Source organism: Pezoporus flaviventris, unplaced genomic scaffold (assembly GCF_033815535.1).
Source record: "Pezoporus flaviventris isolate CSIRO_AGI_PZ_B2104156 unplaced genomic scaffold, CSIRO_AGI_Pfla_v1 ptg000002l, whole genome shotgun sequence".
Taxonomy (NCBI): Eukaryota; Metazoa; Chordata; class Aves; order Psittaciformes; family Psittacidae; genus Pezoporus; species Pezoporus flaviventris.
The window spans coordinates 49,905,545-49,931,588 of NW_026892550.1; the positions used below are offsets into that span (position 1 = coordinate 49,905,545).

The 26,044-nt window shown below is 42.4% G+C and overlaps 1 protein-coding gene and 1 long non-coding RNA gene across 5 annotated transcripts in view; one reads left to right on the plus strand and one right to left on the minus strand.

Moving 5' to 3' along the window:
- Nucleotides 1-4,893, plus strand: part of BANK1 (B cell scaffold protein with ankyrin repeats 1) — a 147,274-nt gene extending 142,381 nt beyond the window's left edge. For all 4 annotated transcript variants that reach the window (XM_061478203.1, XM_061478196.1, XM_061478188.1 and 1 more), the window contains 2 exons: nucleotides 1,302-1,351; nucleotides 4,055-4,893. In XM_061478203.1, coding sequence (XP_061334187.1) covers nucleotides 1,302-1,346 — 45 coding nt within the window. In that variant the 3' untranslated portion in view covers nucleotides 1,347-1,351; nucleotides 4,055-4,893. The remainder of the gene's footprint in view (nucleotides 1-1,301; nucleotides 1,352-4,054) is intronic.
- Nucleotides 1-26,044, minus strand: part of LOC133282232 (uncharacterized) — a 33,553-nt gene that overhangs the window by 1,541 nt on the left and 5,968 nt on the right. The window contains exons 2-7 of the long non-coding RNA XR_009747630.1: nucleotides 7,903-8,009; nucleotides 6,527-6,957; nucleotides 6,024-6,183; nucleotides 4,053-4,235; nucleotides 2,388-2,511; nucleotides 61-206 (exon numbers count right to left, since the gene is read on the minus strand). This is a non-coding gene — a long non-coding RNA (uncharacterized LOC133282232). The remainder of the gene's footprint in view (nucleotides 1-60; nucleotides 207-2,387; nucleotides 2,512-4,052; nucleotides 4,236-6,023; nucleotides 6,184-6,526; nucleotides 6,958-7,902; nucleotides 8,010-26,044) is intronic.

Below are 26,044 nucleotides of genomic sequence, written 5' to 3' on the forward strand. Positions count from 1 at the left end.
ACTGAAACCATTTATTTTGTAGCTGTTAGCATCAGTAGGTACTTACACTGAAGAACTTACACTGCACATCCAAGAAGGACAACTTCACTATCTGTTGCTACAGACCCACTCCTGTGAGGCACTGTACATTGAGGTCATCCACTGCAGTAACGGCATACTTCACAGACTTTCTTCTTCCAGATACCGATTTCTAGATCTGTACATGCCTATGACAAAGCAGATTTGGTTTAATAGTTTGCTCAAGCAGCTGCTGAAAGCCAAATCTCTTCTTTGGCTTCATGCAAAAAAAAAAAAAAAAAAAAAAAAAAAAATCACTCAAAAGAGCACTATGCACCTTTCAGAAACTGGCAGGTTATTGATTACATTTGCTGTGCTAAATGTCTGGCTTATTCCTCAGACCTCATCAGCACCTTGTTTTTAGTCCAAGCTGCCAACAGATTGCTTATTCATCAGTTGATGCCACTCCAGCTTGCAGGTAGCATCTAAGTAGAGCTCCCTGAAAACTAAATTTTGAGGACATTAACCAGTACGCATTGCGTCTTGATGGGTCATTAGGCAGATGAACAAAAACAGACCCTAATTTTGACATTTGGGCCCATGGGAACTCAAACTTCTTTAACTCAACCCAGTTAGCAAAATTGGAATAACTTGAAATCCTGAAGCATGAGCAAGCTTTTGTATGTGTGGAGAGTTAAGGAGTCAGAGAAAAAAAAGGCTTTTTCTTCATGACTTCAAAAGTTTGCATTTCAGTCAGGACTTCCAGTCTTGAAAATACTCGTTTGTTGGTAGCTTACCACAGTGGCACAAGAATTATGAAGCTACATCTTTAGCCTGGCTTATTTCCAGTTTCTTAAGTATTTTGTAGCTTCACGTGATGCTCAAATTTAAAGTCAAGAAAATAAAAAGCAGTTTCCTGCCCATTTGTTGCCAAGTCAGGTCTTCACAAGACCAGCCCACAAACTGTTGACTGAGGAGTTCACCAAGACAACTGAATATCCACATTCCCTTCAGCCTCTCCTAACAACTGTCACCAACAGAGACCAGCTATGCTGTTAGAAGGAAGATTTGTACAAAATCCACCTCCTGTCATTCTCCCACACAACACCTGCCTATTTTTATGGATGTCTCTTGTTCCCTTGCTCCCAGGGATGGGTGTTGTAGTCACATTTGAAGCAAAACACATAAGAAGGGACTCATCATAAGTCTGTATTTTGTGAATTATTCAACTCTGAAAAACATTCTGTACTGGCCCAATTTATCATTGATATACGTGACTACTAATTGCATCTGTTTCTTTTTAGTCTCCAACTAGGAGCCCAACAGACAAGGAGCAGATGCCTAATTAATAGAGGTAAGAGTATGTGTATGAACACACAGACATCATGGAAACTGACCCTCATGAAAGTATTTTCCATCAGAGTGTGTTTGTGTTACAAGAGAATGGCACTGCAGCTCAGAGGTCTGATTTCACAAGATAAACCATAACCATCCTACATCCTGGTTTATACTAGAACTGATTTCTTTGTTAGGTGTCAACTTACTCTTGTTACTGCAAGGCAGACTTGCCAGCAGTTAGACACCTGACTTGTGGATGTAGCTGAAGAGAATTCCCATTATCACACCTAATAGAGTTTATACAACCAAAAGCTGTATTTATTAGAGTGCGTCCCTACACACTGATCCCATATGTGGTATCAAACATCTTGAATATCAAAACAAAGTTAAAGGCATAAATGTGTCCAGAAATGTTGATTAACCAAGAGACCAGTGGTCATTTAAGTGCTGGCAAACTTAGAGGTGATGATACTGTCTCCACAAAGAGCAGAATTTTCTGATGGTTGTGTTAATGATTATGAGTTTCTTGGGTTTGGGCATCTAATGAGATCTTTAATAGCTGTGAGTTTAATTACCATTTGCTACCTGTGTGCTTCCATGGATATCTCATAGCAGTTGTAAAACTGTCGGTCTGCCTTTCAGTGAAACTTGATCATTAGAGTTGCTGCGAGGAGATAAAAGTAAATAAATCTGGTTTATAGCATTCATTGGGCTGAGGGGGATTAGTGGTTGGTTTTTTGTGGTTTTTTTAATCAGTTCAGCTTTCAAATCTGTACCAAGAACAAACTGACCAGGAACTGAACTTAGATAAAAATCTGAGGTTGCAGACCTCATGAATTATCTTGCATTCATTCTAAGAATAGGCAGCAAAATAATGACCTGGAAAGTTTCTTATTTTTTGCTTATTCCTCTGAAAATGAAGGAGTCATGCAACCTTCTTATGCATGCAAGGATGGTTGCCATTAAAAGTTTAAGGCACAGAACAAGGATGTCTGCATTCTGTTAACATACCTGCGAATCTTCTCATTGAGAACTTTAACCAGTTTTCTGACTCTTGGTTTTCTTAGGCCCCAGATTCCTTCAGTTTATTGATCTCTGCAAGAACAGTCTGTGCTAAGCAGCTCCAGAAGTCAGATTTTCTTCTCCAGTTTCCTTTCCTTCAGATGAGTTTAGGACCTGAAAGTTTCAAAATTAAAGTTTATCCTTTTAGATATCAGTATTATTTGTAATTTTGCATTATGAGAATTATAAAAGAGATTAAGTAATATTTGTTCATAGTAACAAAATGATGCAACTTATTCCTGAACACAAATGTCATTCTTAAAGGCCTTGTTAGATAAGTTACTTTGAACCAATTTGCCTCTCCAACTTTTCCAAGTGGTGGGAATGCCATGTTCCACTGTTATAGCATTCCTTCTGTGGCACTGTAAAATGGACAATCCTCAGCGAGGTCTTTCCTGCCACCCTTCTCCCATGCAAAGGAGAAGGCAGTTGCTCCTTCTGAGAGCCGTGTTGCCATGTCTCATTTCTGAAGCCTGCTACCCTCCTACTCACACAAGTACAGCGCCCACACCAAAAAGCAGTAGGTACCGCCTCTGCTGCTGCTTATCCTCCAAAGCTCTTGTTGAGTTCTCTTAAGACCCACAAAAAATTAGTCTTACCGCATGACCTGAAATGAAAAATTACCACTCTTCCTTCAAAAGGCAGCTCAGCTCCTGCATAGGGTTTCCTAACAGAGCTGTTGCCCTGCGTGGAGCTGAAGTCACCTACAATAAATGGGAAAAAAGCACTGAGTCTTAAAAGCGCTGAAGCTGGAGATAACTATTATGAAAAGCTTGGTAATAGCAGAGGTGCTTATAAATTGCAGATGCTGAAGTGAGGTGAATCATTCAAGGGGGTGAGGGAATTACCCCTGGGATCAGAATGGGTGATCTCTGTCATTTCTAGACAATTGTTATGTGGGAGAATTCGCAGAATACAATTTATCCAGCACAGTCAATCAGTTCTGCTTGTGAATTATCCACACCGAGCTCAGAGTTTCTCCTCTTCTGCAAAATGTGGCCTCTCCAGAGCTTTCTGGCTGTTTTCTGTCTTTGGATTGCTTCAGACTGTATTAACAGAGTTGGAAAGTGAACATTCATTTACCCACACACACTGGAAAACACGCATTTAAGGTGAAGTTCTGAAATCCTCTGAGAAACCGAACTTCATGTCTGAAATCTGTGCTTCCAAACCCAACACCATGAAATTGGGTTTTGGTTTTTAACTTTTTTTCCTCCTAAGACTCCAGTGTTCTTTATAAAAGTGATGAAATGCATTCAGTGGTGTACACAAGAATGCTGTGAATACCACTTAGGAGGACTGGACCTGAAGTCTGTCTGAAGACAGACTGCTATTTTTCAAATGAGATTGAGTTTTATTGATACTGACAAAAAAATGCAGATAAAACATCCAAAAACTACATTTCTGTTGCTAATATTCTGACTCTCCAAAGAGTAGAGCCTCCAACACCAGTGCAAGGCTCTTAGCTGTGGTGCTCTAGCCTACCCATACATCATCACACTTTCCTTATGGCAGGGGGGAGAAGGAGAATGGAGTTGAGATCCAGCTAGTGGATCTGAAGGAGTTGATTGTGGGTTTGATTCCCTCATGCATTCAATAAATACAGTGTTTGATCTGATTGTAAACTAGCATGAATAACAGGCATTATTTCTTACAGTGCGATTCGCAGGCCGGCTGCGCCTCAGTTTCCTCGCCCTGGCATCCCACACATCTCTAAGCCAAATCCTAACACTCGGCCTCCAGCACAACCTGCTGTGAAATGGCCATTTGAGCATCATTGTGCTTCCAGTATACTGGAATCTCTCACCTGGGCCAACTGTGGAAGAAGTCCAGTATCACTAAAGCAAATTAATAAGACATTTTGTAAAGTCAGCAACGAATTTTACATTTATTTCTTTGCCAATATTTTTATAAGATGCCAGCAGAGGATTTACATAAAGATACATTGTGTGCTTTGGGTAACTAGTTTTAAACTCATTTCAGTTTTTCCATAATGCTTGATGATTGTTTAAAAGTGAAATTTATGCACCAAAGAGGAAGATCATGAAAAGTTACTATGATTATGAAGTTATAATACGCAAGAGTTAGGTTTTACTTTCTGTTAAGATGTTTTTGTATAACCTTTTTATATAAATTTGTTTTTCCTAGGAATAATTGTACTCCTCTACTAATTTAAATAATTGCACTCAAAGCAAAGCTAATCTCTAAAGTCAAGCTATGTAAATCAGTACAAAGTATCTACTAATGCATTAAACTGATTACAAGAATGGCGGTTACAAGGAAGTTGTGTTTTGTTTAACAAGTTGTCCAAGATAAGTGATAACCAGAGTATGCCCAAAAACAAGTCTACTGCATTTACAGAGCAAAAGTAAAGGAATAAATACGGTTAATGAGTATAATGGCCTGCATTCCCACAGCAATGGACTCCAAAATTTAAGTGAGCATGTAACAAGACAAAAGTATCCAAGATGACTTCCTCTGCTTCATAAATAAGAAGGGAAAAACATCTCATTTGCAGACTTCAGAGGGTATAAAAGATTATTTTATCTTTCAGGCAAGTAGGAGCTTAAATAGACTTCCCCCACCCCAGTTATGTGAGCTTTTCAGAAGCTTTCTTACAAAGCAGGTTCATGTGCTGTTAGTCAAAACTGCCTCTGCAGAGATCTTAATCTTGACTAACCTCTTAGTTGTGCATTATTCAGAGACACCTTTAGGCACCGAATCCATAGCAAGCTGCCCCTCAAGCTCTCTGCAGTGCTGAATCTCTGCTTTGCATGCCTTAGGAGACACTTAAACTTTAGTTAGGAAAAACTGAACGCTACTTAGAACCAGAAAGTGTTTTATATAAAACTTCATGACATGTTAATGTGACGCCCAAATGTGGAAGAGGGGAATGGGTTTGATGTTCAGACTTTAAGAGCCTTGATGGTCATATTATTTTTCCAATTTCAGCAGATTATTGTGCCAAGAACTGTTACAAACAGAAATAAGCTAAAAAGATAATTCTAGGATCTTAAAATAATGACAGAACTTACAAGTTTGTATCCCACATATAGCTTTAGGCTAATTAAGGTTCTATTTTGAATGGGGTGATTAAACGTTTTCAGGAAATTATCAGTTCTCTGGGGAAACCCCCTATTTCTGTTAGAAACACTCCCACAAATACTGCAGATGTATTGCTCTGAAGTCATAAATATTCAGTGACTGCTGTATTAGTGTGGCAACACAGCTTTGTGCTCCATACCTCAAGGGAAGCCTTTGTATTTGAACCACATCAAAAGCCTTGAAACATACATCATTTACCAGATCTGGAAACACAGTCAGTGTGTTTGAACTGAGGGACATGGGACTGTTTTACAGGGGAGAGAAGCTGTGATGTTTTAAGGCTTACATTGCCCTGTAAAAGGGGCAAGAAAGGGAGTGGGGAGAATTACTTGGAAATCTAAATGTGTATAAGCTGTTATTCTCCCTTATGAGGTTCCTGTCCTTCCCCGCCAAAAAAAAAACACCCTGTTTATATTCTGATAACCCTAGCTAGCCAATATATCCCCTGGCAAGCATTCCTGAGGAGCTGACATACATTGGAAAGAGCATACAACACATGAGAAGTTTCCTCATGTCAGTACCTGCTCTCTTTTCTGAAGCTTGTTGCTTGTATGTGTAGCAGAGGAGATGAAGGGACCTTTTGGAGGGACATCAGTCCTTGCAGACCTCAAGGCAGGATCCCAGTACCCTCTGTGCTGGCAAAGGAGAGGCAGTGATTCCATTGCCCCAGTGAGGGAGCACCTGGGAAATGGGGAGAATTGAGGTCATTGGTAAGAAACTAACAGAATAGGAAATGTATCAACACAAAGCACAGAAAGTTACATCAAGGAAACTGCGTGGATTTCCTAAGGAAAAGAAAGGAAGTAACAATATAGCAACAGAGCCAAACAAACTAGAAGCCAGAGTGTGGGTCCTTCAGGAAATAAAATAAAATAAAAAAAGGGGGTGTGCTCTGTCTATGTATGAACAAGCATGTGCCTCTCCAGTGCATGGTATGATACACTAGGACTTCCAGCCCAGAGTGGTTTAGGATTCCCCATTACAAAGTAACCCACGTTCTCTTCTTTTGCTGCTTCATTCAAACCTGGCTCTAAGTGCACAAGGTACAGTGGTGCAGGTTTCAGCAGCATCCAAGCATAGCACTGGTTCCAGCTGGGATCACAACCAGGGAATTCCCAATTGCTAAAAAGTGAAGCACGGAAGAAACCATTGCCTTGTTCACAGGGTAACACCACCAAAAAGGATTTTAGAAGTTTAAAGGCCAAATTCAAGCCCCAGCAACATTAGTGAGATTTAAAAGGCAAAAAGCATCAGTACTCCTTGAGCAGGAAGGGGAGGAGAGGACAGGCAGAGGCACCTCTCCTCTTTTTAATCACTGAAGCATTTGCTTAGCGGGAATTTTCATAAGCCCTCCCAACCAACACGTGCTCTTCTTTTCCTCCTTTTTAGCCTCCTTGCAGTTCTCCTAAGGCTGTGTCATTCTTCCAGGCAGCAAGCACACCTAGTGTTTGACAGCTGAGGGTGAAATTGACACAAATAGGTTAATATTTCCTCTGACTCCTGCTATTTTAATGTACAACAACAAATAAACCTCACCACCCCACCAAAACCCTTTCAGTGTCTTATGTGTCCCATATCTGAGGTCAGTTGCAGTCAGTATACAAAATCCTCCTGACAAATTGCAGTCCATGACAGTGTGATTTCTATGGTATGAAATTCTTCAATGGCTAAGCACCAAGTTGAGAACTTTTGTTCATTCGATTTTCATCACCACAAACATCGAATTCCAACTGCCGTTTCATACTCCAAGGCGCCAGTTAAGGCTTAAGAGAAGAAATGAAGAATGCCTTCCCTCCACCTACCCCCAGAGGGTATTTCTTAATCTCAGCATACTTTGCTATGTACAAGTAAAATCATTACACTTCCACTAAAATAAAAGCATCTGTTTCCCACCCTGGTCATGTGCAGTATCCACAGTGCTGCTGCAGGATTTCTATGTGTTTCCCCAAAATGTGCCACTGAACTTCACACATGGTTATGAGGAGATGTTCTCACACAAAGGACGGCCTGAAGTTTTGCTAATCAAATGTGATTAGCAGGAAGCACCAGCAAGCGGCTCTTTAGCAGTGCATAAATGATTAAGTCAAGTCAGTCACAAGAGCCTGAAGGTACAAGAGCCTGAAAGCACACAGCTGACGTAAGATCCCTGTTGTAGGTGCTCAACTGTTTTCTTCATTGTAAGCTGGAAGATGGACTAATTGACTGATCAGCAAAATACCACCACTCTCCTGTTCTGGCTGCCAGCATGTGTCCTATTAAACTGATGATCCATCCAGAAATAAACGTTTTAAACATGGTGACAACCAGTGACCGCAGTTAGCAGTGGCCAAAACTCATGTCAGGGTCCTGTGGACAACCTGGCTTACCTGGCAGGAGGAGACTTATGATGAGAGGTTTCACTGGGTCATCAGTGCTCAAAGGTTATGCACTCTTCTCTAGGATAACTCACCATTCAGATGCAGCCTGTCACCAGCGAGGGTGCCATATGGCCTTGCTGGATGTTCACCCTATGAATAAATACTTGTAGCATTTCAATAGCAGTGTAACATAGAATGAGAATAAATCTAATGTCCTGCCCTCATTTAATAAAACAAGCTGTAAGGCTCGGAGGAGTGTAAGTGATGCTGAAGATGCATTTCAGTCTTGGTAGGAAACCTCTACTGTGATAAGAGCAGGAGCAAAATGACAAGAGTCGTCCTGGCAGTCCTCGAGGGGGTGTTAATAATGAAGCAGAGGCAAGACCATGTAGACTGACTACTCATTTCCTTCACTTCCTTTATCCAACATTCATCCTGACAAACTTCCACAGTACTGAAATGCAACTCTGAACTGAATCATTTCAGAAACAAGGCCCCAAGACAAGCCCTCAGCAAGCAGGTGGAGGGATGTAGCTGGTCTGAGGCCACTCCACACATGCTGGGCTGCAGTAACTGAGATTAGGAGCTGCATCAAGAGAGCAAGGAAGAATTTGATGGAGGCAGAAAACTGACACAGGGAAGGGACAGTCAGCTGATGCTGGACACCCAGAATAATAACTCTGAAGACCTACAACCAACATCATTGCCTGCTCCCAACAGTCTGAAAGCTTGGAAGAGCCTCTCAAGAAAGGAGAGCACAGGTCTCAGCTCAGGTCTGCAAAACATCCTGTTCAAAGAGGACAGGGGATCAGCATAGGTGAAGAATCCATTGAGGCTGCCCAACATGGATGCTCCCCGGTCAGTATGGTGCACAGTGCAAAGTAAAACACACATGTATTAGCTGCGATTGGTTGCAGATGCAAATGACACAAGATACTTGCACATATGGGATAGCTCAGCCACATTAGTTGCCTAAAAGAAAGAAAACCATGTGTGGAAAGCTTGCCAACAAAAGTTTATGTTGCCATATACACAGAGAATGCACCTAGCCTGGTGAAAGAAAAACAAACCAACAAAAGTAACAAAAGCAAAAAAGCAGTATTTTTAGTCAGCCAGTATTCATCAGTTGCAATGCTAAGATGACTCATTACGAACCTGTGGTTTCATTCCTGGCAAAAGACAGGCCAGAATGTTTCACTCCAGGGCACTCACCTATGAAGGTTCGTTGGGTTACAGCAGCTCTTCACAAAGTCACCTTGGACCCAGTATGTTTCAAGGCAAAACACACAGGTGTAACAACTGTCTGAAGGACTTGTTCCTGGCAGAGATTTGTCTAGTTCAACCCCCTTGTCTCGCTCTGCTGCATTAAGTGCTGTTATCAGAAGTCTTTTCATACTTCTAGATAAAGAAAATAAAAATACCTCTGAAAACATCCTTTCCCTTCTTAAGCTGAAATCACAAAGCAGCCTTGGTAAACTTTGTTTTCATTTTGGAAGTTACAACACACAGATCTACCTGCAAGGCATGGGCTGGCACACATCCTTGCTGTTTACTTACGCTACAGGAAAACCCACATGCCTCAGTCTGGTGCTGAGGAACTGTGTACATAATGTGTACAGGGCCCCACTCCACAGCGTAGATTTCAGTCACACTCCAAAGACAGGAGTCAGGCAGCAGTAAGTAACCAAACAGCCACACTGTGAGTAACCACCTCGCCTCTTTCAGGTGATCACAGCAGGTTTTTATACCCCTTGTCACCCAAACTGGTGTCTGTCCAACTCCAACCCCAGACACCCAAGGAATGCAGGCACCCAAACAGGCTTATGAATGCCGCAGTTGGAAGTGAATCCCTGGAAGTTTGGTGTAGACAGCATGTAGTATCTTTGCATCAAAGCTCCTTTACACACACAGGGATGCTTTACGATGTCCTTTGCATTCCCCTGTGCTGCAGGGCTGTTACGAACACAACTGCAGTGCGGATGGCAGGGCACTCAAGCGTCATTCGAAAAAACAATAATCAAAAGTAAGACTCAAGAGCCATGCAAATACCAGTGGTCAAGCCACAGACAGAAGCTGCAGCTGAGCACAGCTCCTCCCCACCTGCTGTTAACCAGCCCAGCAGATACTAGCAGCTGCCTTGCTTCCAAGCAGAGCCCCAGGTTCTCCCAAGTCACAGTTCTGAGCTCACAGCACACAGGGGGCAGTATGGAGAGACACATGTGCTCTGGTGAAGGAAATGGGAATGGGAAAGGATTAGGCAAGGGGTAATTTGCACCATTAGTTCAAGAGAGAAGCCTTTGTTTAAGTATGCCCTCAACAGCTCCATCACAACCCATACAGCTGACAACTTATATTAGTCTTCTCTTTTAGGGTGGATTCAGTCAATCTATAACCACAGGAAGCGATAAATGAAGATCCTGATGCTGTTTCTACTGATCAGTTAAATTCCTTTGGAGCCAAGCAAGTTTCTTCATTAACATCTACACCATTAAAACCATATTTTTTTCTAGCTGTAACACATAAGCACTTGTGGAGTGCTATTAATACACAGATGGCACAGAGGTACTGCAGGGAAATCCACCAACTGCAGTGCATGGTTTCTCCTGCACAACTTCCACACCCTTCTTCTTTGATAATTTCAATCTCACTTGATACATCAAGGCCAGCAGTGATGCCTGTGCTCTGGGGTAAGCCAGAATGACCAAAAAGTGATGAGACCAAAACAGGCGAGCAACTTCTGCCTCAGCTCTGCAGAGGATTCTTCTCTCCTTGATCCATCTAATGAGTTTTATGTTACTTTTACACCATCCCCAACTTGGCTCAGTTTATTAAGAGGAGGCTAAAATGACACTAACAAAATCCATCTCCTGTGGGGGAAAAATGACAAGCATTTTCATTTCTCAGCGTTAGACACGTGGGGTAACAGAAGGAAGGGAAAGAAAGAGGCAGCAGCATTCCCCTGCTCTCACGATTTCATTGCTATTTGAGCATTGTCACATCATCTCTTACTTTCTCTTGCCCACCTAAAATAGAAGTTTACGAGATGTGAACAAGCTGCAAAAGGAGCCTCAGAGGAAAGATATGTTACAGAACTTCTCAGGCAGGGTATTTCTTTCCTGGATACCTTTTGTTAGTGTTTGCTGCTGAGTGAGCTTGAGCGCTGAATTTGGTTGCCATCACACAGTATGCGGTAGCTCAGTTCTTATGGGTTGTTTTGTTTGCTTTGCACAAGTGTCATTAACAACATCTTGTATTCTATTTCTGACTGTTGATCTGAATACAGCTTCTGTTTCTTTTGCCAGCTTTACATACTAAATGTCAGCTTTGTGTCTAATCGCATGCGTCGCAAACACACGCAAGATAAACAAAAACTGCACACTGGAGGCATGTCAGAGTGAAAACACAAACTGTTTGCAAGATTAAGCTGAGATGGGGATTCTAACTAAATGAGCTCTCCAGAGCATGGGTCAGCTTCCCAAAGCAGTCTTAGGGGAAGCTACACTTCTGCCATCCCTACACCCCACCAAGCATCAGCTATTTTGTAACACTTCCTACAGTCCAGTGCCGTAAAACGCGGACAGTTTTGCCTTGAAGGGACAGCAGGTACAGTGCTATTCTGTAAGACAAAGCAGATGATTGTGCGGATCGAAAGGAGGCTCCGTTCCTCCTCCTAGAGGATACAAGATGGCTTAACCCCAGCATGGGAGTTGGAGGCAATATCCTAGCACAGGGATCTTTAAATCAAGTCTCCCCTTTCCAGCTCATCCAGAGCAGTTACTGAGCCGTTAGTACTGAGCACCAGGATTAACTGGATGAAGGCCGCCAACTTCCTGATGTTTAAATGTCAAGAAAACCATAGCTTCCCATTTGCAGCACAGACCAGCTAACACTTCAGAGGTGAGATCTGACTGTTCCAAATGCCACATCCACAACCACAATGAAGTCGATCAGTTATCCAGGCCTAATGGTCATTATAATCCTTATTTCACTAGTCTCTAACTCAGCTTTGAATGTAACATGCTTGGCTTGCACCAAATAACCTAGATTAATAGCTAACGTTGTAAAAGCTCATAATTTAAAGTATCTATGGCACTACTGAAGAAAAAGCAGAAATCTGACCTGTGCAGCCTCTTTGGTCACTGTCCAACTGGAGTCAAAGCAAAATTTGACCAAATTTTGTACAGTTACGGGAAGCTCCACTTCTTCAAGCTGGCTTAAGCATCCCCCTTATCTTTCAACAAAATACAGGAACAAAATGCAGCAGCAAGGCACGTGAATCGAATTATACATGTAAGGATGCATGCAGATTCTGTGGCACCAGCAACAGGGTGAAAAGAAACTGCTCTGCCACTGGAAGGAGACTGTTTCAGTTCACTGAGCAGGTTGATAACTCCAAGGCTACAGGACGGACTACACTAGGGAGTACAAGATGCATTATTTTTACCAGTAGTTGACAGAAGGCAGTTCAGATACTGCTTTCCACAGGATACCAAATTAGCATAAACAAAAGTCATGGCTAATGAGATTATATAGCACCAGAGCAAGTCACACACTATGGAAAGCATGTAAGCCGTGGAGCTCAAAGGAAGCCACACGGTCATGTTTGCTTCTCTCCTGGTCTACCTTGCTCGAACACCTACTGTGTATGAACAGCTTGGCCTAGTGCCCCTCCTCCCTCAATCCCCTCCTATCCTGGCCTTGAGGAAGAAGAGCCAATATCCCACCACATACTTCTTACTTCCCCCTTCTGCTTGGTTGCCTACCCAGGTGGCCATAAAGGACATGGCACACCAGCTAACCCTTCTGCAGCCATGAAGAAATTGAGTTCTTTTGTATCGCTCCTTATAGCCAGCTACAGCCAAACCGCAACACTGTGCAGAGAAAAAACAGTTCAATGGTGGGAAACAGTCTTTTTGCTCATTAACAGGTCACAGATCCCATCAAACTGAACAAACTAATGAAACATCCACACGTCTGTTTTGCTTCACTGACCTAATCCGTTTGCTAATCACGTTGGGGTTTAGGATATCAGAAAATCCCATAGCCAGTCTCTTGCTCAGTGTCCCAGAGCCAAGCTCTCCTTATCTTGCAGCTTTCCATGGAGCATGAAGTTAAGCAAGATTCCCTGTACTCACCACAGGAGCTGCTGCTTATTTATTCAGGAAATTCAAGCACGCTTTTAAGAACCCTGGCAGCCAGGGCATTTTCCCCATTCCTAAAGAGTGCAGAAACAAAAATATGCCCAAGACAAAAACACATTGAATTCAAACAGCTGGGGGAGTAAAGACCCCTCCATCCTCTTCTCACTTGCATATATCATTATAAAGAACACATTAAAGTGGTGGGCGAGGCAATTTCAAGCGTTCTCTTCCCACCCACAGCTTTTGTTGCATTTACCTCTGTTCAGTCATTCATTCATGCTCTCAGCCACTCGCCCACAGATATTCCTTGCTGACAGCCCAGCTGCACACAGGCATTCAGCATTACAGTAAGGGCTTTTGTGACTCTGATATTGAAAGAGTAAGAGAAGCAGTGGGGACAGGATGCTTACAAAGCCTGTACAAGATGGGCCATCACAGGTTTACATTGCAAATGCACGTAATATGCTGCGCTCAACTAACTGGTGCAAGTTCACTGAAACAGCCCCCAGGGGCTATTTGCAAGAGCAAGTAGTTGCTAATTAGAGATCCAGAGGCAGCATCAGTAACCATCAAACACAGCAAGCGGGGTTTTCAAAGAGGCCGAAGGCAGCTGAAATTGGAGAGCTTGAATTTGAAGAGCTCAGGCTCATTAGCCATAGAAGAGGTAGCCCCCTTCCCACCCCTGCCCCACTACAGTCACTGTGTTAGAGGTACCCCTGCTCACCCAGTGGATCCATGGTAAAGAAATACTGGACAAACCCCAGAGTCCTCTCCAGAGGTAAAAGCAGCTGCCAGGTTGTGTGTGCTCAGCTGCAGTGCAACAACACTGCCCATGGCCTCACCAGCACTGCATGACCACAAACCTCCCACTACTGAGCCTAGAGGCCCACACTGGGCTCTTCCTAGGGCAGACATGCACCGACAATCGTGTTTTATTAATAGTAGCGCCATGCCTCCACAAAATTCCCAACGACTGGAAAACGGGAAATATAACCCCCATTTTCAAGAAGGGGAAAATGGATGACCCGGGGAATTACAGACCAGTCAGTCTCACCTCTGTGCCTGGCAAAATCTTGGAGCAGATTCTCCTGGAAGGCATGCTAAGGCACATGAAAAACAACAAGGTGCTTGGTGACAGCCAGCAGGGCTTCACTAAGGGAAAATCCTGCCTGACCAATTTGGTGGCCTTCTATGATGGGGCTACAGAACTGATGGGCAGGAGTAGAGCAGTTGATGTCATCTACCTGGACTTGTGTAAAGCGTTCGACACTGTCCCACACGACATCCTTGTCTCTAAATTGGAGAGACATCAATTTGATGGATGGACCACTCGGTGGATAAAGAACTGGCTGGATGGCCGCACACAAAGAGTTGTGGTCAATGGCTCAATGTCCAGCTGGAGACCAGTAACGAGTGGTGTCCCTCAGGGATCAGTGTTGGGACCGGTCTTGTTCAACATCTTTGTCACTGACATGGACAGTGGGATTGAGTGCGCCCTCAGCAAGTTTGCTGATGACACCAAACTGTGTGGTTCAGCTGATACCCTGGAGGGAAGGAATGCCATCCAGAGGGACCTCGACACACTTGTGAGGTGGGCTGATGCCACCCTCATGAAGTTTAACCATGCCAAGTGCAAGGTCCTACACCTGGGTCGGAGCAATCCCAGGCACAGCTACAGGTTGGGCAGAGAAGAGATTCAGAGCAGCCCTGCAGAGAAGGACTTGGGGGTGTTGGTCAATGAGAAAATGAACATGAGGCGGCTTCAGTGTGCGCTCACAGCCCAGAAAGCCAACCGTATCCTGGGCTGCATCAAAAGGAGCGTGACCAGCAGGTCAAAGGAGGTGATCCTGCCCCTCTACTCTGCTCTTGTGAGACCTCACCTGGAGTATTGTGTGCAGTTCTGGTGTCCTCAGCATAAAAAGGACATGGAACTGTTGGAACAAGTCCAGAGGAGGGCCACGAGGATGATCAGGGGACTGGAGCACCTCCCGTATGAAGACAGGCTGAGAATGTTGGGGCTGTTCAGCCTGGAGAAGAGAAGGCTGTGTGGAGACCTCATAGCAGCCTTCCAGCATCTGAAGGGGGCCTACAGGGATGCTGAGGAGGGACTCTTCATTAGGGACTTCAGTGACAGGACAAGGGGTAACGGGTTAAAACTTAAACAGGGGAAGTTTAGATTGGATATAAGGAAGAAATTCTTTCCTGTGAGGGTGTTGAGGCACTGGAATGGGTTGCCCAGGGAGGTTGTGAATGCTCCACCCCTGGCGGTGTTCAAGGCCAGGTTGGACAGAGCCTTGGTTTAGTATGAGGTGTCCCTGCCCACTGCAGGGGGGGTTGGAACTAGATAATCTTAAGGTCCTTTCCAAACCTAACTGTTCTATGGTTCTACGATATGCAATAGCAAAGGGAAGCAGTAATGGGGCACAGGCATGGTGCATAATAGCAGCGATTGCATGATTCCCTCACTTTATCTTATTTGACAGTTCACCATCCTTCATGATGAAACCCACAGTCTCTTAGCAGCTGATGTGCTCAGCTGATTGCAGTGACACAGCCTACAGTAAATTCTCCAGCAATCAGACTGTAACAACCCCCACTGCTGCTACAGATTGAAACTGCCATTTTTAATCTATTCGGTTTTCTCAGTAGATGTGGGTTTCTTATGAGTCATTGTCTCAGTGTAGCAGAGGGGCTGGTTTACAACTCGGCTAGATAACCAGCAGTGAACACAAGAATGTATAGCAGCATGATATGCAAAGCATGGAAAAATAATGATCAAGTGAATGCTTTCATCCCTGAATTCATTAAACCCACTTTCTAAATTACACAGACCATTAAATAAAAACACCAATTTCAAAGGTGGTGACAACCTCCTAGGAGCATATTGCAAATTTACTCTCATTTTTAAAGAAGTGAGGATGAAAGAAGGATGCTTTTGCTGTTGAAGCACCAGCCGAGACCTGGTCAGTGGGGCACACTGTCCTAGCATAGAAGCTATTGAATGTAGCTTAATTCTGTACCATGGCTGTAAACTGCCCACTGCATTTTATCAGGGGAAGCGCAGTCTGTGTGGCTGCCACCACCCTGCCTCAGGATTCTTGATGTTGTGGTTAGAGCTTTCACAGAGGGCAAGAAGGTTACACTCAGGGATTCATTCCAAATCTAAGCAATAGATTGAGCCCAAAGGACTCAGCTGTCCTCTAACTTGAGCACTTTGGCCACATAGCAACAACTCAGAGCCACACTAAGGCATCATTAAACTCTGGATGTATTGCAGAAAGGAGCAAATACCCATTTGTAAGGGATTAGAGATGCAATACCTACAAGTTCAGTGCTGAGAAGCTGACTACTATGAGGCTACAATCATTTGGAAATGCAGCCTTCCCAGGCCTTCTTCAGCATTTACCAGTTTTCACCCAACTGTTTTCAGGTGCACAGCTGGCTGCATTGCAAGAATGGATGAATTCGTGTTATCCATAAGCACTGCAAGCCTCCTGGAGTCTCACTGTGTGAAAGGCATATAGCAAATATATTTCTTAGCATCAGCAGGGGAAGTAAATAATTGGGAGAGCACTCTTCGGATGCTTTATGATATTTAAATAAATGAAGCTTAAAACCTATTTATTTTTGAAACCACCGTTGCCAGTGATTAAAATGTTCTAACAACTCAGCCTTGCGATAATTTCTTCGGGCAGACAAAGAAACATTACATTAACCCACACTGCTGATAATTTTCAAGCTGGAATTTCATAAGATCCTCTGGGACACAGCAGTCTCTAGAGGTCCAATGTAAATGGATTTTACTTTTTTCCCCACAAAATACCCACAGCTTAAGGAGAGCAGGCTTTAAATTAGTACCTGGGATTAGATGAAATGGCTTCTCTCTGTATTCACTGCAAAATGTGAATTAACAGAGAAACATCAGTAGCTGTGCTAGCAATTTTACAATCAATCATTTTGCCAGAGACACCCTTTGCTTTCCCTCCCCTACATTCACACACAACTGCACTGCACTAAAACTGGCAGAGGCTTGCCTCATTAGAGAAGGATGTACTGTCGAGGGCCGTTTTAATGATTCAGGTATATGCGAGATTCAGGCAGGGGTCTGGGAAGGCAGAGAGGAGGAAGTTTGAGGGCGTCTTTTAAAAGCACTAATATTTTAGTGAGTGCAGAGCTCCAGCAGTAGCAGTGAAAAACAGAGTGGATGATGCAAGAAGTTCTTCCAGGCTTAAGGTCTGTAAGCTAAAGCCCAGAAGATACTTGAATTATAAAGAAGGCTTTTTCAGAAGGCTCAGCTCAGCAGATATAACTGCATTTGTCAGTCCCGACACTGGACGTGAAAGCATAAATTTATGATTAACATTTTAGCTGATACATTCTTTCTTAGTTCAGTATTCATCCAGATGATGTATCTGCTCAATATTTAATTCTGGCAAACTGTTTTTGATCAATAGCATTCTTGCTAATAGACAACTTCCTAACTGGCATCACGGCACAGCTTCTTGTCAGGTGTGTTGGGATGGAGAGCTCTTTCAGCTACACCTCTTTTCCAAAGCGCCTAGAACGCAAATACAGAGACTCCCTTGCTTGTCCATGTCCCATCTGCGGCTAAGTGTGGCTAACACACACACTTTAAATGTATCAGTCCATAAATATTAGGCATAGGTAGAGCTGATTAGGCTACATGGGACAATCCAAGAGTATTGATTCCAGAGCCCCACCCAGTTCAGGTAACTTCTGAGCAGCACTGCTGTGATGTGCTATTAAACCAAGTCTCTCAGTAAGTCTAGAAGGAAGATCCTGACAAGCTTCAGGACTGAAGCCATGAGGCAACAAGATACCACGTTGGGTTCACATTCTGAAATCAGGCACGTTCTTCTAGCTTGACTAAACCATACATCCTCCAGGAGCTTGTGTAAGCAACTTGGAAGAAAGAGTTGGCAAACACTTAAGAGTAATTCAGTGAGAGATCTCCTGAGTCTGCAACTGTTGCTAAAGCATCAACAAAAAAAACCTTACACTGAATTAAGTATGGAAGATGAAACTGAAAACACATTGCTATTCATAAAAACAAACAAACCACCAAACACAGTTTTTTTCCTCTTCAGATAAGATGGCTTAAACCACCTCCATGTATCCAGCCTGCAAATCTGTTCTTCCTATTCATGTCTTTCATATGCAAATGATTTGCATTATGGATAACTGTAGAAGACTGGGAAGGGTTTGCTACTCTTTAGATCAGAAAGTCAAGTAAAAAGGGATAACAGAGTGCAAAGACACAGGAAGATACAGAAAGAATGAACTTCACGTCTATTAACTGTACCTTCAAAATACATTAGAGTGAACTCAACAATCAAGCTTGATGCAAAAAAATGCATATAAATTTGTCACTGTAGAAATTGCTAAAATATTGCTGAAGCCAGGAACTTACCAATTTTAAAGAACCTCTCACATGCAGTAAGATTTACACTTCAGCTTTTTCCTCCTAGCTGTATGAAGAGGAGAACAAAAAAAGAATTAAGTTTACATATACATGTGACACTGGTGGGACAGGGCGTGATTGATCCATTGCCATTGATATTCCTGTCCTCCCTACTCCTTTGCAGGCAGTCTTTTGGTGAAAAGAGGAAGCGTTTCATTACTTTCTGTTCCCTCCCTTCTCCCCCCCTGCAAAGTCAGCTCAGAATTGCCTTTTCTAGTCAAGAGACTTCATTTCCAAAGATTATGGAAAGGCAGGTATGCCACTCACAAGAAAAGCTACAGTCTGTGTTTTCCAAACAGCTAGGATGTGTTCCTAAAGGAGGACTGTACCTGCTACAGGTTTGCGTAAGCCATCTCACGCCTACATTCATTCCATAGATTTAATGAAGAAAAAAAAGACATATTTTTCAGCATGTTCTACTGTGCAAATTGCTGAACAAGCTCTTCCCAAGGTATCCTGTCATTACTCTAGAGACAAAAGTACAATCTGAAGCTTCTCTTTAAAAAAGGAAATATCCAACAAGGGCACAGTCAGCACTCAAACCTCAAGTTTACCTTTTCAGTTGGAAAACCATTCTGCTACTTGTCAGTATTAACTGTGTTAGTAAAAGACTCCAAGGATTCTTCTGGAATAACCTTCCAGAGAGACAAATTTCTTCTCAAATCTCTTTTAGAGGTTTTTTACCTATGCAAGTGACTGAAGTCTCAGCAAAATTCTGTAACCGATGTATTTGATACAAAAATAGTCTTTTATACTACAGAAGTGTTACTACTGTAGACTCTACTGAACAAAGAGCAGCGCTTCCAGATCACAACTGTGTGTGCCTAAAGCAGTAAAGGAAGTGTTATCTCCGTCTTCACGTAAGCTCCTTCCAGAAAAAGGTGAGCAACACGAGACCAAGAACACAGCATTCATTTACATACTATAAACAATAATCAAAACACAGCCTATTTCTGCAAATGCAGATGCAAGCTCTCACAATATGTTCCAAGTTTCATCACTTAGAGGCTTAAGTCCATTCTCAATATGTATTTAATTTTGCAAGTAGTTGTATTATTTTCCTTAACAATCCCCCCCCACACCCCCCAAAGTAAGATCACTGCAGGTCCAAAATTAGGCACATGTAACTTCCCATTAGAAGAAATGTCAAAGCTCTTGACATTGGAAACATAACCAATAGAAAAGTTTATTCAGCATAAAAATCCCTGTCTGGAAAACACCTGTATTGTACAGATATGCCCGACTTGTTTGAGATTACAGCGTGCAGCCCTGACTGCAAGCTACCTTTCATTTAGATTTGCAGCCCTTCAGCCAAAGCCATGGTACCTGCAGTGTGCCAGCTCTTACCCAGCAGTAACTGGGGAACAAGTGATCTTTCATTTGCCAAGCAGCAAAACCCACACAGAATAATTACTGAGCAACAGCCAACATGCTGTAAATCTAAAGTTGTTGTACAGCCATCCTCTTGGAGGCAGGAGATTTGCTGGCTGGGTTTCAGGATATGGACTAGCCCGAGTCTGGAGGAGACCACGGCATGGTACAAGCAGAGGTCTCAGAGAACGTGCCTTCTCCCTGCTTGCTAGGCATCCCTGGGTGAAAGGGAAGTTGGAATGAATGGCCTTAAATCATATTAAATCCCACTGCTCCTAGTAGACCCCAGGCACTCAAGAGCTCCTGAGCAAACAAATTTTTCCTTCTCTTGCAGATTTCCAAGCCTGTCTGCCCTAGTGATAATAGAAGCCACTGGAAAACTGGGCTGGGAGAAGAAAATAGCAGGCATAATGGGAAGGGGATGCCACAAGAAAAGGCAGCTCCCAGACAAGTCCTCTTTCCCAGGATCTTCACTTCCATATAAGCACTAACACCACTGAAAACAGAACTGTGTCCCTAAATTTCTCATCAGGGACTGTTAGCGATAGCACAAGGAGTAATGGGTTCAAACTGAAACAGGGAAAGTTCAAGTTAGATGCAAGGAAGGAGTTCTTTACTGTGAGGGTGGTGAGGCACTGGAACAGGTTGCCCAAAGAAGGGGTAAATGCAAAACCTTAACAAGAAAAGTGCTATACTTGATAAATTATTACATTCAAAACACTTGGAAATCAGAGAGGTGGATTTCACGTACTTCACAGGTACGATTTAAAGTGATCCTCATCATTGCAGAGTCTGAATCATGCCAGGCAAGATAGGAAGATGGCTATTGAATCTATTGCTGTGGTAGTCAAAATGTCTAAATATCTCTAGTATGAATCACACATGGGCCACAGCTGCCATAAAAAGGCAAATTAATTTGTTCAATAGCATATTGTCCCTTATATGTAAAGCTATAAAAGATGGAAAACTATTGCCTGCCAGAAGTCTCCAGTTGCCTCTTCCACAACCTACTACTCTGGTCTGCACAAAAGAACTTTTCAGTCTCAATAAATGTAAATGAAGTAAAACTATAACTGAAACCCAACTGAAGTCTTTGACAGCTTCACTGTATTTTTACAAGGAATGGCTTCATTTTGCTGTTTAAGAACCACCTGTGACTGAAAATGACACTATTTCCAGGGAAATCATTAGTTTTCAGAGACAAATTAACCTTTAGTCTAATGAAATGGAATCCACTGGCACTGTTCTTTGGTGAGCCAATTTATTCCAAAGATTCAATCTGCCTGTAACAAGCACTGACTAACGCCCTGTGACTACAAAACACAAGCTAACTTGCAGCAGATGTCGCTTTCGGATTTATTCCAACTGCAGCCAACTCAGACTAGAAAATTCAGATCAATGCACAGCATGTACAGGTTCAGCACGCTGGTGTGCTCGACCCCGTCTAGAGTTTCGGCACACAAACACACCTTTACTCTGGAGTTTTTATCCACTTAAATTGCAGAGAGCTTTACTCCTGGCACATCCCACTGGATTGGCCAAATTTCCATAAGGGTTTGAGAAAGTCTTTAAACCACTCCAGATTTAAGTAAAATAAGTCAAGATGGTTTGGGGGATTTTAACTGGGATATATAACTATTTGCACAGTTAGCATTGCTCCTGTATTTCCCTTAGCAGAATAAATTACAAGGTTCTTTCCTTCCCTTTGCAATTCAATTCTTATTTTATCTCTTGATTTTTATTCTCTCTCCCACATGTTCCTCCCTTAATTACAACTTCAGTCATTAGAGGAAAAAAATTGTCACAATGAATCAGATGGTTAGTCCATGAGGTGCCATATTCTACTTAATACTGAAGTCAGACTGGCAGATAGCTTGGAAACAACACTGTGTTGTGAGTCAGCTGAAGAAAAATGCTGTGAGATTTTTGAATAGCGAGTTCCTTTAGTTGATTCCATAATGGATTTAACCCATGTAAACCAAAGGAAAGACAAAGACTACCTGCAACAGTTTCCACACTTGAGTCTCAGATAGGTGGCATTTCCCTAGTGGCAGCACAAGGGACCTACAGAAGAGGCACACACAGCACTTAAGTCCGCTGAACATATTTAGACACAAAAGTCAACTTTTTACCATGGCAAGATATTTCCCCTATAGCAAACTATTCTGTATGCTCAGGAAAAGACAAGAAAAACACACTAAGTTTATGCATTTGCTCTAGCAGAAAGTGTTAAACCCTTGAGAATCATGCTTGCAGTGTCTTTTCAACTGTCTGCTTTTAGAGTAACAAATTCCTCTAACATTTCAGGGAAGTGAGAAGACAAGCAACAGAGTTAACCTAAAGGTCACCCAGGTCTGCCTGAAGTCAGGTATTACCTGAACATACAGTACCTGACAGGTATTACCTGAAGGTAATACCAAATTCTGTTTAATCTCAGGCTGAAAAGGTCTCCCAGTTTCAAGTTTACAAGCTTTGAGCCTTTCAGTAACTCTGGCCAGAAACTTCAGTTTGAAACTATTTCAGTGCTATCCAGTGTCAACAGCTCCCCCAAAGGAATCACACAGCTAGAGCGTTTTCAGATCGGCCCAAGATGTGTTTTATGAAGGAGTAAAGGCAGCGTAGGACTACAGCCTGTATAATTAGCTCTACAGTAACTCTCCCTTTGGTCTACATGAAGTCAGAACCTGGTTATTCCATGTTTTTTGGAAGGGGCACGCACATGTGAGAAACCCAAAGCAATTAAGATATAAGAGAACAAAGACACGGATAAGGATTTCTACAGAGATGCAGTAAAGATAAACATTGAGTCTTGCAGTTCATGATGCTGCAACATTTTCCAAATACCCTGTTGTACATTGTGTGATCTCTCAAAAAAGAGTTTTAGATAAACTAGGCCTTCATGTAGCAGCAGGGCAAGCACCTGCAATCAGCAAGATGCTTCCATTCACCTCCACAAGAGCAAAAGGAATTCTGGATAAGCATTTTTTTCTATCATACTGTTTACTTATTTAGAAGTCTGTTCTCTCCTTCCTGCCTAGGTAGGTACTCAGCAATCGCTGCACTCCTTTCACAGCGTTGGAATATTTGAAGCATGAGCCAGAAGATAATATTGCACGTACTGTTTGTTAGGTATTTTATTACAGATTATACTCATTAAACCTGTGATTATTGTTTGCATTTATTGCGTTCCAAGGAAGGATTACAAAACAATTACCAGTCCTACAGACCCGCTAGAAGGCTTAATTGCACATTTGCTGTATCTGCACCACAAGTTAAAAAGCATAAAGTTACATTCTTCAGGCAAAACTAAAGTTTGCCCACACATACATACAGAAGCGGTTTTCTAGCTGCTGGATTTCACCATACCCTCTTATACAGTCCTGATATAGAAAAGGCTCCATTTCTATAATCTGCATAATGCAGAAAAGGAGAAATAAACGCAACTGCAGAAAAAGCTTAAAATTATTCAGAACAGTAACAGTCACTGGTAGTGGTACCTCTGTTTATCCGAGTTTTTTTCACTTACTGGTAGACTTGAGATCAAAGTCCATCCAGCTATTTCTGCTAAGTTTAATAAGGGTTGTACAGAATTATTTGGCTACATGTTATCAAGTTAAACAAAGCAGTAAAACTGTTTGTTATCATGTGATAAACTTACAGGCCATGGCAGGATGGAGTTTGTAGAAGAGGATGAGAGCAGAAATACATTATTAATAAAATAACCCCCTTTTCTCCAGTAGCTAGCAACGTGTTGTTTACATATCAGCAAGATCCAGGCATTGTCAGTTTTCATCCTTCTGAAGGCTGGTGCTATTTATTCAGCACTTCAAAGGGATTTGACTTCATTTCAGCCTCCAACTGTGATCTCCTCTAATTGGAAGAAAACCGCTTCAGATTTGCAAGAGATTTCAAGCTTTTTCTCCCTAGTATGGAGATCTTTCTGAAATAGTCATGTCACATGAAAAGTACGGAAAAGACTAAGCTAGACTGGCAGGAACCCATACAGCTCATGTGAAGGGAGCTCTTCAGCAAAGCCCTTGTAACACTGTCATTTCTCCTGTATCAACCGATCCCACTCTAAAGTCACATTCCAAGGGAATGACACCAAGTCACATCTAGTGACTACATACGAGCAACACCAAAACCAGTTCTTCATGACAAACTGTGTATGAAGTACGTATGTGCCAGAAGGGAATTCCGATAGTTCAGTGTTGTGTACACGGCGTAAGAGAAGCAGCTTATGCAGCAAGGCCGTGGGAATCAGGCTCGCAAGCTGTACTGGGTGGAGGCTGTTCTGCAACACAGGCATAAGTGATGCCGTCAGTGGAGGCCAGCCTACACCTCTCCCCACCTGAAAGAGCTCACAGTTAAGTTTGATGGGATAGCTTGAATTATCTAGTGCTTGCACGTGTAGGAGGAAATGGATGTACATCTACGAGTGCCGAGTGCAATCTAGCACTGAAGGAACTAAAAATAAGTTTTATATCCAAACAGGGCACAGGTGTCATGATTGCTTCTTGGGAGGACCTGGAGGTACCAAGTGCCTCCATAAACCAGAGATGACCATAGCAACATGGACTTTTTACACCCTAAAACTTTCCTGGAATTTTTCCAGGAGGTCCAACGCAATTAGTTTATTTCAGTGTCTTAAAGATCTTTAATGGAAAAAATTATCCCACAGTCCAGGGCAGAAAGTAGCTGGCCACTAGCTATTGATTTGCTACCTCACAATTTAAAGCCAAATGTGTAATTATACAAGCTCTAAATAAGCACGGTTTTTGTACAGCAAGATCCATATTACAGCAGTGTAGCTATGCTGAGACAAGAAGCGATGCAATTAAGAACTGGCAAGTATCTGACAACTCAATAACTTGGTTTTGCCTTAGAATAACCTACAGCACCTTCCAAGTTCTGTAGTTAATATCTATTGCTGTTAATTCTCTCACAAGAGAGGGGTAAATTGTTGCCATACATGAGGAACAGCCAGTGTATGCACTGAACATCTGCAGTCTACCAAATGAAAAATTATTTTCCCTGACACATCTAGCCACTGCTTTAACTGCTGGCAAATTCCCTGCTCAAAGTTCTGTGATGTAGTGCAAATTAGGACAACAAATCAATTTCCAGTTATTTCCAAAGGGTATTAACAGGAACTCATCATACATGCAAAGATAATGAATGTATTTTTCTGTATGTGATTTCCTTTTGAAGCAAGGGAGATAGTCACAATATATAGAATCTGCCAAGGGAAGAATGAAAGCAATGCTACAGCCCCACAAAGGCAGAAGTCCAACAGGGTGGATTAAGATCACTGGTCTAGTCTCACAAAATCCCTCGGCCACAGATTATGAAATACAGACATGACTAAGAATCAGGGTGAAGCACTTGAAAGGAAGGTGTTACTCTTCTGCAATACAGGCAATAGTTATAGGTGCATAAAACCTTGGACCAGCTTTCAGACCAAAGTGGATTGAAGCCAAGTGAGATCTCTCCCCTGAGCCCATATACTGTGCACAGTTGCATAATCAGTGTTACTTTTCTGTAAAATATCTCATATGGAGATACAAAGTGAGCAGACATTACAGACATGAACCAGGTATTTCAGTGGCAATTCTCCCATGAAATCACCATCTGAGTTGCCAGCAGCACTAAAGGCAATAAAATCACTACAGACATTGCAAATGAAGCAGCTGATCTATAACACAAACAAGCATTATTCTTTGTTAGTAGCAAAGATAAAACAACTGCAAAGAAAAAGAGTTCAAGACTGGGAAACTGATTTCTCCAGCTGCTGATATACCCAGCAAGATCAGAAAGGCCTCAACCACAGCTGATAATAGCTCCCTTCTTCGTGATATTCCTTAGAAACTAAATGGCCAACTGTTGGAGGAAAAAGTAAGTCCCCTAGATTGTACTTTATTTCCTATATTATTAAGCTAAAGACCGTCTTATAAGCAAGGAATTTTTACATTAAAAGAATCAGCCCAAGTTTATCAAGAGAATACCGAGAATTATATTTCTTATTTTGCCATCATAAGCAAAATCTGTTTCCTTTCTTTCCTTCTTGTTACCGGGTTAAAGGGAGCACTAACACAGCACCTGCCTCACAAAAGAGCACCTTGATTTTTGAGAAGAATGTGTGGATGATCCTATCCAGAAAGAGCTTTGGGAAAGACATTGTGAATAGAATA